Raw genomic sequence first — 13,138 nt, forward strand, 5'->3', positions numbered from 1 at the left:
GGATTTCCACCGACCATGTTTTGAATTGTCAAGGGTTACTTCTAACTTTGTGAGTTATAGTTTATTACTCAATAAGTTGGACCATTTTTAACAAAATATCTTATTCATATTACATAGTCGAAAAGCTTAAAAATTAATTGGGTGTGAAACAATGTTTTTTAAAGTACTTTTCATAAACCTCGTACCGAGGTATATTTGTACGAACTATTATTGGATAATAACACTTGGCAACAGTGATTTTGTTTTGAAAAACAAATTAGTTATTATTTATGTATTTCTACTTGTTAAATCAAAAATGACATTCGAATTTACATATTAGCTCTAGTTTAAGAAATAAAAGGAAAAATTTTTTCTTTTCAGTAAAAGGGTTCATGTCAAGCCAGGTTATCCTGCCACTGGTAACATATAACCCAGTACAACCTGCTTCTTATCCTAGCTGCCTTTTAGGATATTATTAGGCAAAAGGTAGGAGAAGTCAACTCCAACTTAAACACCCCCTGTCTTGAGGCTCTTGGTTGAGTAAAGGCTAGAGATGTTGTCTTAATAAAAATACTCATATATGGCGGATATCGAACGCATCAGGCTATTTTCATGTTGAAGGTCTCCGATGCAAAGACTTATCTTCTGACTGGCTTGCACCCCTTCTTTATATATTAGGCCGGTGCAGATGTGTTTTTAATACATTGCTTTCAGTTTAGGATGTTGAACGCTGGATCTTCTTGAATCAATGCATGGGTTTTGCTTAGGTCTGTATTTTAATGATTAGGCAATTTATTCTATTATCTTCTAATGAGAGTACAGCTCTAAAACTCAGCTTTATGGTTCTGAGGCCGGCTGGTAGTTAGGTTTCTTGAACTCTGTGAGCTCTCAGAGAGGCTGATTCAACCAACAGCTGAAAAATATCAGAGTACTAACAATGCCATGTTGCACATTGGTGGTGTTCATGTTCGCAGTTTTGGTGTGCATTGTTGAGGCCACAATTGAAGTCCATTGTTACGGCTTAGGGTTTATTAATAGTAATTTACTTCTGTTAATTCTTATCTTTTGCAAAGTTCATCAGACCTACTAGCTCTTTGTGAGACTAGTTTGAGTTCAGCTGTCTCATCTTGTGATCTTAATGTTGATGATTATCTTACTTTAGTTTGTAAAGACTCCAATAGCCACAGGCTCGGTGTAGACATTTACATTCGTAAGAATTTACCAATTTGCCGCAAAACTACAGTGGCCGGCCAAATATTAGTTACAGTTTTTTTTTTTTACAAAAACGACAATTAAATATAGATTTTAAATGACCAAATTTGATTCTACTCTAACATTCTTAAAAATTTTAATATCGATAATTTAACACAATTAAGTTTCTCTTTAATCCACTACCATATAAATTATGCAAAGATTGCCTGGGGTAATACCAGCAAATCTAAACTGCAACCTCTTTATCGTCTTTATTGTTCGTCTTATCAATTATAAAGATCAACTTGCTCATGCCAAACCACTTTAATTTCAAATAAAAATTCTTAATATTTATCAACTGAATACTTTTAATATACTTTGTTTAATGTATAAATGTAAAACTAACTGTTTCCTGTTTCCTTTTATAAATTATATAGCTTGAAATAAACAAGTAAATATAACATAAGAAATAATAATCTAGGTCGGCAAGCTTTTTCTCTAACTAATTTTGGAAAGTCGTGTCCGCATTTTAAGGAGTTTCTCTTTGGAACAAAATAGTTTTTAAAAATTCCGATTTTCCGCATGAATGGAATTACATTTCATTCACAAGAAAACTGAAAGAAATAATTTCATCTCTTAAAGACTTATCTTTATATTTTTAACATTTTATGAAAATATGAAGCTAATTTTATAATGTAATATACAATAATATTGAATTCACTATTTATGCATTTATGAAATAAGTACTATTTCATACAAACTTTGTATTTATATATAAGAATCAATTATCATTTCTTTACAAACTTGTTTATATATTCTTACGAAATTTATGTTTTTCGCAAGTTATTTCTTTGACATTTTTGTTTTATTCTTTATTTAATGTTATTTTAATGCAAATAATACTCACGAGCGGTTCTCGATGATAAGACCTAAAGGTCTTCTGCAAGTCTCCGTTTTCTAGTTATTATGTTATTTATTTTTATACTTATATATTTTATTATATTTGTTATTGTATAACGATATTTTAATTGCTACTGTATAACGAATTTTTTAATCTCAACTATCTTTTTGTATAAACCTATTTAATATTTAGGAAAAGAACAAAATGTTCTAAAAAATAAAAAAAAAAATAAAAAAAATAGTTTTTACATTTTTTTTAATGAAGTTGTAACATTTGTAAATAATGGTGGCAACTTTTAGCATGGATAAGGTAAAATATGCAAAACCCTGCAAAATACCTCTTTTTGCATATTCTTTGCAAAATTGTTATTTGCGCAACGAAGCATGTGTAATGAATGAAACTTTTGTCAACTGTAAAAAGTGCCACATTCATAAAATGTGGAAGGCCACGCGTCACCATCCTGAAAGATGAACGGGAAATTCACTTCATGTTTGTTAAAATCCAAAGAAAAAGTACAAAAGCTGTTACTAAAATCATACAAGAAACTAGAATCAAAATTTCTAACAAAACTACAAGGCGTTGAATAGCAGAACTGGGATTTATATGCTACAGACCTTCGAGAATAATAGTAAAATGCTTCACTTAAGCTAAACAACATCAACATATGTCTGCTGAAGATTGAGAAAATGTAAGTAAATACTTATTTAACTGTATATTACAACAGCATCACTGATTAAAATATTTGTATGAGTTTTTATATTATCAATTTTATTTTTTTCAGGTGTGTTTCATAGATGAGTTCCAATTTTAAATATTAATGAATAATTCTTCTTTTTTTAGACAAAGGAAAGAAGATAAATATAACCCAGGCTGTGTTATGGAGACAGTAAAACACCCTCCAAAAGTGATGGTGTGATCAATTGTATGTGGTAAGGGCAGTAGCCTACTTTATATAGTCAAAGGGATCAAAAACCAGGATAAATATAAAAAAATATTAGCTACACAATTATTTCCTCAGTTACATGATTGGTTTCCTTATTCATACAAAAGCATCTTTATGCATGATTCTGCCCAATGCCATAAAAGTTCAACCAGTGACAAAATACAGTAGCGTGCAGAAGTAACCGGACAAGAGCATTACTTGAGATAACTTTTGAATGAAAAGTCCAATTTCTTTCAAATTTTCACTGAAATGTCAAAAAATTGATTACAAATCTAAAAACAAGTGAATTTTTACTAAATCTAAACAATCTATTCTTAAAAGTTCACTATTTAAAATTTCCGCGTGCATCCGAACAAAAAAAAAAAAAACTTGAGTAAGATTTTTTTTTTTAAACGTTTTGTAAATTGAAAATGCTTTATTTTAAAGTATTGCTTTACTACTTTGTCGGGAAGCCCTTAGCATTAAATACTGCTTGACAGTGACAAGGCATTGAGTCCACAAGCTTTATAATCACAAAAATTTTGATTTTTTCCATTCTTTTTTCAGAGTATTCAATAAATCACGTTTACTTGTTAGTTTTCGACCTGAAATTTATCGATCAATGAGCTTACATAGGCATTCACTAGAATTAAGGTAAGGACTTTGCTAAGGCTATCGATTAATCGAATTTTTTTGGTTTTGAAAAAGTTTCTCACAAGGGCTGAAGTGTACTCTGGGTTATTGTCTTTCTAAAACATCCTTCCTCGAGGCATTCTGTCTTTAACATGTGGTAGAAAATAACATTCTTAACTATATATTTGTACATAATTTTGTCTATTATGCCATCAATTAAATGGAACGGACCGATACAATCTCTATTCAAGTAAGCCCAGTTCATAACGTTTCCACTTCTGTGCATTACTGTTGGTAGCTGGTATTTAGGATCGTTTTTTTATGGCTTTTTGGTTGACGGACATATTTAATATTATCAGATCCAAATAACATAAACCTAAATTCATCAATAAAAAGTATTTCAATCACTGCTTTCTTGCCCAAATCAAATGTTTATTCGCAAATCTTAAGCGTGCTTTTCGATTCTTTATTTAAATAAAAAGTTTCTTTTAGAGCGTCTTCCAATTAGATTAGCAGACCTCAAAAAATGTTTAATTGTGTCAACACCACTTTTTTCATTATAAAGTTCTTTATTTTCAGAATTTTACAAGACAGCATTTTACGCGAAACATTTTTCAGGACTCAAAAAATTATTCATAATCAAAATTATTGTGATTATGAAGCTGGTGGACTCAATGTCTTGTCACTGTCAACCTGTAATTAATGCTAAGGGCTTCCCGACAAAGCATTGAAGTAATTTACTTATTAATTATTACTTATTAGTTATTTATTAGTTACTTATTACTTATTAATTATTACTTATTAAGCATTGAAGTAATTAACATAAAGTATTTTCAATTTAAAAAATGTTTAAAAAAAAATTCAAGTTTTTTTTTCTTGTCTAGTTACTTTTGCACGCGGAAATTTGAATTAAATGAACTTTTAAGATTAGATTGCTTAGATTTAGTAAAAATTCATTTGCTTTACGATTTGTAATCAATTTTTTGACATTTCAGTGGAAATTTGAAAGAAATAGGAGTTTTCATTCAAAAGGTATGCTCTCGTCCGGTTACTTTTGCACGCTACTGTATTTAGAGTCAAAAAATGTTACTGTTTTACCATGGCCTAGCAATTCTCCCAACTTAAACCTAATAGAGAACGCCTGGGAACTTTTAAAGCGGATAATTGGGCATGATACTAAATGTATAAAAAAATTCTCATAGATTCACAAAATAATCCCTCGAATAATGATCAGGAACTAAAAGCAAATGTAAGGAATTTCTGATAAATTTGACCAAGCCCTCTCTCTTTATGCATCGGCTAATATCATTATTGTTGGTGACTTTAATGGTCATCACACTGAATGAAAAGTTGTAGGCGTTAAGGCCCACAACTTTTGCCTTTCTCAATCTCTCACTTAAATAGTCAACTTTCCAACTCGCTTTCCAGACAACCCGAATCATTTACTTTCTCTACTCGACCTATTTCTGATCCTACTCAGTGCTCAGTTTCTCCACGTTCATCCTAGGTGCTTCTGATCACGGTTTGATCTCTCTCAAACTTTTTTCTTATTCTTCTTCATCATCTGAATTCCTCTATCATCTTACAACTATCTTAAAGCTGACTGGGACACTTTCTATGATTTTCATCGTGGTGACCCTTGGGTGGAAATCTTTTGTCTTCATGCTAACAAATGTGTTGATATGGAATCTTTTATTCTTTCTCGACAATTACAGGTCAAGCCTCACTCTTCTCCATGGTTATTGTTGCATTGTATTTTTTGAATTTTCCAATCAAAGCCGTTACTTCCGTATCTATCAGCAAAACAATTCTTCAGAAAATAGACGTCTTTTTACAATCTCTTGATTCCATTAGTTGCATTCTACTCGATATAGCCGTCAAACATGTTGATCAATCGCTCTAAATTCGTATCACTCCAGCTTCTGTATGGAAAGTGATTTCCTGCTTATACTCTTCACAACTTGTGGTACTGTCAACATACCTGTTGTAGTCTTTCAAAAGTGTTCTCCGGAGCTGTCATCCATACTTTTAAAACTATTCAACAAGTGCTTATCAGATTCTTTTTTCCAGTATGCTGGAAAGCGGTATCTGTTATCCCTATTTTCAAAAATTATAGAGAGTGGTCTGATTTGTCTAAATGCATTGTCAGCAACGTTTTCGAATCTTTAATTAACATCACTTAACCTCTCAACTTGAGTCTAATAACTTACTCATTGATAATAAATAAGGATTTCAATCTTTTGGATCTACAGCTGATTTAATAGCAGTAATAACCGATAGATTTCATTGTGCATTAGATAGTGGAGAAAAGGTTAAGATTATCGCTCTTGTCATTTCTTAAGTTTTTGATAAAGTTTGGCTTGCTGGTCTTCCCCAAAAGCTTTCTTCTTGCAGCGTATCTGATAACATATTTAAGATTAGTGAGCCCTTCTTTTCCAATCGTAGTATCTAAGCTTTCCTCGATAGAGAGCACTCTTCTTTATATCCTGTAACTTCAGAGGTTCTTCAAGATTCAATCTTTGGCCCTATACTCTTTTTCTAATTTACATTTACGATTTTCCAGATATTCTCACATCTAAGGTGGCATTGTTCACTGATGACACTACCATTTCTTCTTATCAAGATAAGCAGCCAACACTCTCTGATTGCTTGGATAGGGCATCTAAGCTTGAAAAGGATCTTACTTCTGCAACAGCATGGGGCTCACAGTGGCTAGTGAACTTCAGATAAAACTTTAACAATAATTTAGATTATCTTATATTTATGAACAGTAATGTACTTGATGAATATCTTTCAGACTAAGGGCAAAAACGCATTGTAAACGTAGTTGGACCTGCTCTCGCAGCCAACTTTCACCATTATCACATTGTCGTAACTTTGCTTCTCTTTATTTTTTCTACATATTCTATAATGCGCACAACTCTAAAGTGCTAGCGTCTCTTGCGCTACTTACTAAAATTCATTCTCGAGTTACTCGTCATTCAATTAAGTCTCATCCTTTTTCTGTGACTGTTATAAAGTGCTCGAAAAAACTCTTATTTGTCAAGTTTTTTTCGTTTGGCATCAGTTCTTTGGAATTCGCCTCCTTGATCTTATTTTCTGATTCATATGACTTTGTAGAGCAAGATAACTATTCATATGTTATCTTGCTCTACAAACTTCATCTTTTTTCTTCTTGTAACTTCCAACTCTTTTAGTGGTTGCCTGCAGCCTTGTTGGAAGCAGAGTTGAGAAAAAAAAAATTATTATGTAAAAAAAGTATTTTTTAGGTGTTAAACTATTCATATGTCTTTTTCATGGTTAAAACCAGTTACTGGTTCAAAGCCTATATTTTATGTGTGTTTGCTAAAGTGTCTGACGTGATCTATTAAAAGCTTTTTTTTCATTTAATACTGTTAGCATTAACAAATCAACCTGCCAAGGAAGTATGTAAATTAATTAGACAATTTTTGTTACATTTTTGGTGAAACAACACTTAATCACAGATAAGATTCATTTTACCTCTTGTTGAGACTGCTTACCAACATTACCTTCCTAGGAAGGCTGGAGACCAGGATAAGTGATAGACTTCACATATCTTCAATAAATCTTGTTGGATCAAACTAGAAGGATGTTTGAAAAATAAAAAATAAACCAACTAACATTTGCTAATCCTATTATATGCTGGGTGCTTAAAAACTATGCAGACGACTGCAATTTCTACTTTCTCTACCCATTGAGGCAAGTTTGTTAAATAATTTCAACTTGAAATAACCCATTAAGGCAAGTTGGTTAACTAACTTAACTAACTAACTTGACTCTACCCATTAAAGCAGGTTTGATAATTATATTCAACTTTCCCTACCTACGAAGGAAGGTTAGGCAATGAAGAAACTAAGAACAAATAAATACATACCATTCCATCTGCTCTGCGTTTAAACTGTTTACCAGTTTCTATTCTACCATATGAAAACAGAAATGAAGTAAAAATAAAAAAGTCAAAAAAGTCTTCAAAATCATATGTTCCTCATTTTGTTTTAGTAGATGATGCACCACACATATCGAGTCAAGCAGGACTGAGGAACTTTTACATTACAAAATAGCAGCTCAGTTTGCTTTTATTTCATGAAAAGAAAAATAATCATGTTGCATTGATGCCTTTTAATGAATGTGTTATATAAATTTGAAAAATGCTCTGAATAGAGGGTATTTATAGACTCATCAAAGCTACATTTTAAAGCTGTATTATAACACAATGAAAACTGTCTTTCCTCCGTTGTTATTAGCCATGCAGTTCACATGAAAAAGACTTATATAATAACGAAAGCGCTCTCAAACCAATTAATTACAATTAGCGAAAACGAAATAACTTTTGCTGATCAAATTATTGCTATATTTTTATCAATTCATTGCCGTATTTTTAGGAATGCAGTTAGAATATACTGCTGTATATTAGGTATATGGGACAGTAGAGACACAGGTTCACATTTCATAAAAAGAGACTGCAACAGATCTCAACACATATGACAAATTTATTACTGCATAACTATTAATTTATCAAAAAAATCTCCAGCCGTTATTAAAAACATTCTTTAACATGTTTAGTTGGATTTAATAAAAAAAATCTCAAAGTTATCAACAAAGAAAGACAGGATTTTAGATATTTAAGAACAAAATTTCTAAAAATAAGTTATGTTTTTCAAAAACAAAAAAAATTAAAAACGCATTTTTGTTGAGCCCCAAATAAGTCAACTTATGAATGATTCTGTATATAGACAAGTGAGTCAAATTATAAGTGATTGTAACGACATTTACTATGAAAGAGTACTTTTATAAAAGTAGCATCTATTTTTAAATTATTGTTGGTTTGTCCGTTGGAATCCTTCCATTTCTATACAAAGCCAGAACTTGTATAGAAATGGAAAGAAAAAAGATCATAATCTCGTTGCAATAGCCCACAATTGTTCTTTTACCCATTACCTAATTTCTTGTTAAAATAGTCCATCGTTCATATACCGAAGAGCTAGATAATCATGATTTCTAAGTTTAAGACTATTAGAACATGCTTGTATCAAAAATAAATGAACGTACTTTAAATCTTATTAAAATATCTAAGTTTTGTTATAAAGGTTTGTTGCAAAATATCTTAACTAAAAGTTTATTGCTATTAAATATCTTAGAAACTCCATTTAGTTAAGTATTTTTGTTGCTGTTTTCTATTTTCTCAACTAAAAAGGTGTACAACTTAATAACAAAAAGTTAAAGAGATGGTCAAATGTAATAAAAGAAGGTTAATAAAAGGCAGTTTTAAGCCTTCTATTTTCGACATTTTAATCTTTTATTAAAATGTCCGTTGGTATTTTTTTTAGATTTTTTTATATTCTAAAATCTATTTTTCTTTTCAATCTATTTTTTAAATCTTATCTTTAGTTTAGTTTTTTTTTTTAAACGAACTTTTAACTTTCATCAGTGTAAAACCATTAAAATGCAAACATACTTTGTACCATTTAAAAATTATATACAAGTATTTACAAGCATATTAAGATCAGTAACTAACCTAAAATCAAAAGGAAATCGTAAAAATAAACTCAAATTTATCACACTTAATAAAGATAAGTTATTAGGATAATTTGGAAAAAATTTTAATTGAAAACAAGTTAATAAGTTATTGTTAAAAAAGAAAAAAAACTAAAAATTAAAAAAAAAAAAGAATTAAAAAAAAGTTTAATTCATAACCATTGTTAATAAGGTTTTGTTTGACTTTTTATTTAAAAACAGAAAGTAAAGAACAATTTTTTACCTGGTTATTTAATAAACTGTTTCATAATTTAGGACCTTTGATGACTATGTAAAATTTTGTAGCTAAATAATGCACTTTAGGTTGCTTATAATTATAATTTGAAAATCTTTTTAAATACAAATAATTAATTTTATTGAAAATTATATTAAATATTATAGGAGTTACTTTATTATGAAGTGTGTACAAAAATATAAGAACTTGATAGAGGTTTAACTGAAAAACATTGAGTATGTGGTTTAAATAGTTCTTTAGAATGTGTGAATCGACAAGCACTTGAAATAATTCTGACAGCTTGTTTTTGTTTACTAAGTAATTTTTTAATTCTACTTACATTAGAGCTGTACCATGCAATATTTGCATAGTTTATATAACATTTTATGAGGGAGAAATATAAGATTTTAGGCAGTTTCAGTTTATTAATTGCCTAGCTTTGTATAGTATGCCAATATTTTTTGAAGTTTTATCTTCTATCGTTCTTATTTGTTCTCTCTATTTCAAGTTTTTGTCAAGTATCACTCCTAAAAACTTTAAAGATAACTCTCTAATTATTTTAAAGTTGCCAATGTAAAGATCAGAAAGTTTTAATGGAGTATTTTTTTTCAGTGAATTTTATGAAAAAAAGTATACTTAATTTTATTTAAATTTAAGGACAATTTTTTTGCCTTAAACCGTTCCGCTAGATTTAAAAATTCATTGTTTACAATTTTAAAAAAAAGGTTAACATTTCCATTAAAATAAAATAAATTATGTCATTAGCTTATTAAACATAGTTAAAAATGTTTGAAAACTTATGGAAATCGTTTACATTAAAAAAATGGACCCAGAACTATGCCTTGAGGAACAATCCAGGTTATCGTCATGAAATCGGTTCTTCCTACTTAATGTGATATGCATTTTTTCTATTGTTTAGATAACTTTTGAGTCATTCAAAATATTTGCTTTTTATACCATAAGATTTGAGTTTGTTTTATTAAAATGTTTTGGTCTACTGTATTAAAGGTTTTGTTAAGATCTATAAAAACTCCAAGAGTAAACTTATTTTCACCAAATGGTTTAAATATATCGTGAAAAATATAAATAACGGCATGTTCAGTGAAGTACCCTGGCTAAAATCCAAAATTTATTATTATACAGAATATTATTTATATTTAGTAAAGTTTAAAGTTGCTCTAAGATTTTCAAGGGAGAATTGAAGGTGGTCTTTAACTTTCAGGGTTAGAGACATTTCCTGTTTTTAATTACTAAAGTATTAAACTATACTTCAAAGAATTCGTTTTAATATTGAACTGTTACACTTTTAATATATGAACTACTTTTCTTTAAATACAATGTGCTTAAATATTAGCTACATACTTGGTTTGATATATGATTAAAAACATAAGAAAAACTTCAACAAACATTTTTTTTTGTAATTTAGTTATCTAAAATTCTGAATATTACATATATTAAAATAAATAATTTTACCATATAATGTATCAAGCGTGCATAAACCTTCTTCTTTAAACTTTTCGTTGAAACTCAAAAAGGTGTTGGAATGGTCGCAGCCTTGAAAGTGACTGATATGACCAGTAATGAGATGTTCTTTTGGTGATGGTAAAAGTCGAAGTGGGTGAAAGATACGTTTTAATAAACAACGCAGGAAAAATGATCCAATAAAAAAAATTATGAGTGCTAGACTTATTAGAAACATAACTGCTATAGCGTTATTTAATGAAAAGAAATACGACCAAATTGTAAATGACACTGGAAGATATAGTTTATAAATTTTAAAAAAACTAGTAGTACAAGTTACACCATTATTATACTTGGCATACTCTAAAACCTTTTTAAACCATTGTAAAAGATGGTTTTTAATGTTTACACTCTTCACGTTGTTTACATTAGTTTCATTGTTCAACATTTACAATGTTTAATTTAGTATTTTGCGCATCTGTTTTTTACTGGCAGTTTAAAAAAAGCAAAGTAGCGATTATCGATAAATTAGGCTTCAATTAATTTATTTATAAGGAATAAGTAGGAGATCATTTTCCTATTTGGGCGGTAATTTTTATTAATTTTAGTACCATTTTAATTTTATTAAAGACTCAGCGACGGAAAACTTTTAAATCTTTCTGTTTGAAATCAAGAATCAATAAATAGGTAGACGTTTAACGCATTGTCATATTCTCAAAGCGCCGCCAGTTACTGAAATTTAATGCGGTTTATAAATTTTAGCGACTTTTAAAGAAATAGTTTTCAAAAAAACCTTTATTTAACTGACATTTTTGATTTGCTAACTTCATTTAATAAACATTAGGTTACCTTACTCTAACTTTTTGGAAATTTAAATTCATTTTATGTATTTAAGAATGTCTCGTGTTTTTGAAGTTGTAACTATTGATATGCTAGCTTTGTTTAATAGTCACAATTTGTAAATAAATATTGATGTCAAAAATAATGTTTTTTGTGAATCCAGTATGCGATATACTTTTATAAATATTGTAAAATAAAAAAAAATTTTCTGCGCGTTGCAGTTCTTATCGTAGATCATTTGTTGACTTAACTAGAGATCGTTAACAATCGCTACTCCCTACAGTTAGGTTTACTTATGTCTTAAATATTTAAACTAAACATTTTTGACAAAAATCAAATCTTTTAGTGTCTAACAACTTCGTTTTGATATCTTTCGAAATTTAAATTTTTTTTTACAAATAGAGTTCTAGAACACAAAATTTTTAAACTTTTTGTTATAGGGGCTGCCCATTAATTACATTAATTACAAAAAAAGGGTAGGAGTTTGAAATTTGCGACAATTTGCGACGTTAGAACTATCTTGTCCTATCTCGAATTTTTAAAAAAGTTGAGATTTTCAACACTTTTAATAGCTTTACATTATGTTGTTCTATTTGATATTTAAAACAAATAAAACTTTTAACACGGGGTTACATGCTATATTGCATTGTTCGATTTCTTAAATAGGCAAATTTGAAAATAATATCTTACTCTATATCCGATAAACCAATCATATATTTACAATTCCATCATTATTCACTTGACATCATAAATTAACTGGTGAGAATTCTGAACGTACCTTTCTTTGCCATCAAATAGATCTGTTTATTGTTTCAAGTTAAGGTTTTCTATCGGATATGAAAAGTAATTCTTCTTTTACACAAACATTCATTTGAAAAATGGACAACTTTTCATTAAGTCATTGGATAAATAGTTAACTTAATGTCGAGCTAGATGAAAATAGTGAAAATCATAAATTGGCTTGTTTAACATTTGTAGCGACGTGATGTGATTGTTTGTGTTGATAAGAAACAGGAGAAAGCAATTTTAAATGAATTTAAGTATTGTTTATCTGTTTTTTGGCGGAGTGCGGATGTGGAATAGTTTTTAGCTAAACGTAGTTTGCCTTTTTGGTGGGGTACTGGAGTTTTTAGAGAAAATAATATTGAAATTGGCAACTGTAGTGGTCAGACGTATGATAATGCATCAAATACTTTTGAATATTACAATGGGGTTAAGGCTTATAATATTTTATCTGTTTGTGAATATGCTATTTACACACATTGCTTTGCTCAATCATTAAATTTAGTTGGAAAAAATGTTGTTTATTGTTGTAGCGCAGAAGTTGGTTATTAGTGCCTACTCATCAAAGGAAAATTCTGTCAAAAACACTAGCCAAAGCAAAACACAAGTGCCTAAAAAATATCAGACACACGTTAGTTAGCACATGCTGATGCAACAA

General features: G+C 29.4%; 1 protein-coding gene across 1 annotated transcript in view; it reads right to left on the reverse strand.

Moving 5' to 3' along the window:
* LOC100204674 (cytochrome P450 3A30) overlaps positions 1-11,320 on the reverse strand; it is a 56,435-nt gene extending 45,115 nt beyond the window's left edge. The window contains exon 1 of the mRNA XM_065795507.1: positions 10,870-11,320. Within this exon, the coding sequence (XP_065651579.1) occupies positions 10,870-11,305 (436 nt within the window). The 5' untranslated portion in view covers positions 11,306-11,320. The remainder of the gene's footprint in view (positions 1-10,869) is intronic.
* Positions 11,321-13,138: the final 1,818 nt, after the last annotated feature.

The sequence above is a fragment of the Hydra vulgaris genome, chromosome 04 (genome assembly GCF_038396675.1).
Source record: "Hydra vulgaris chromosome 04, alternate assembly HydraT2T_AEP".
NCBI classification, from domain to species: domain Eukaryota; kingdom Metazoa; phylum Cnidaria; class Hydrozoa; order Anthoathecata; family Hydridae; genus Hydra; species Hydra vulgaris.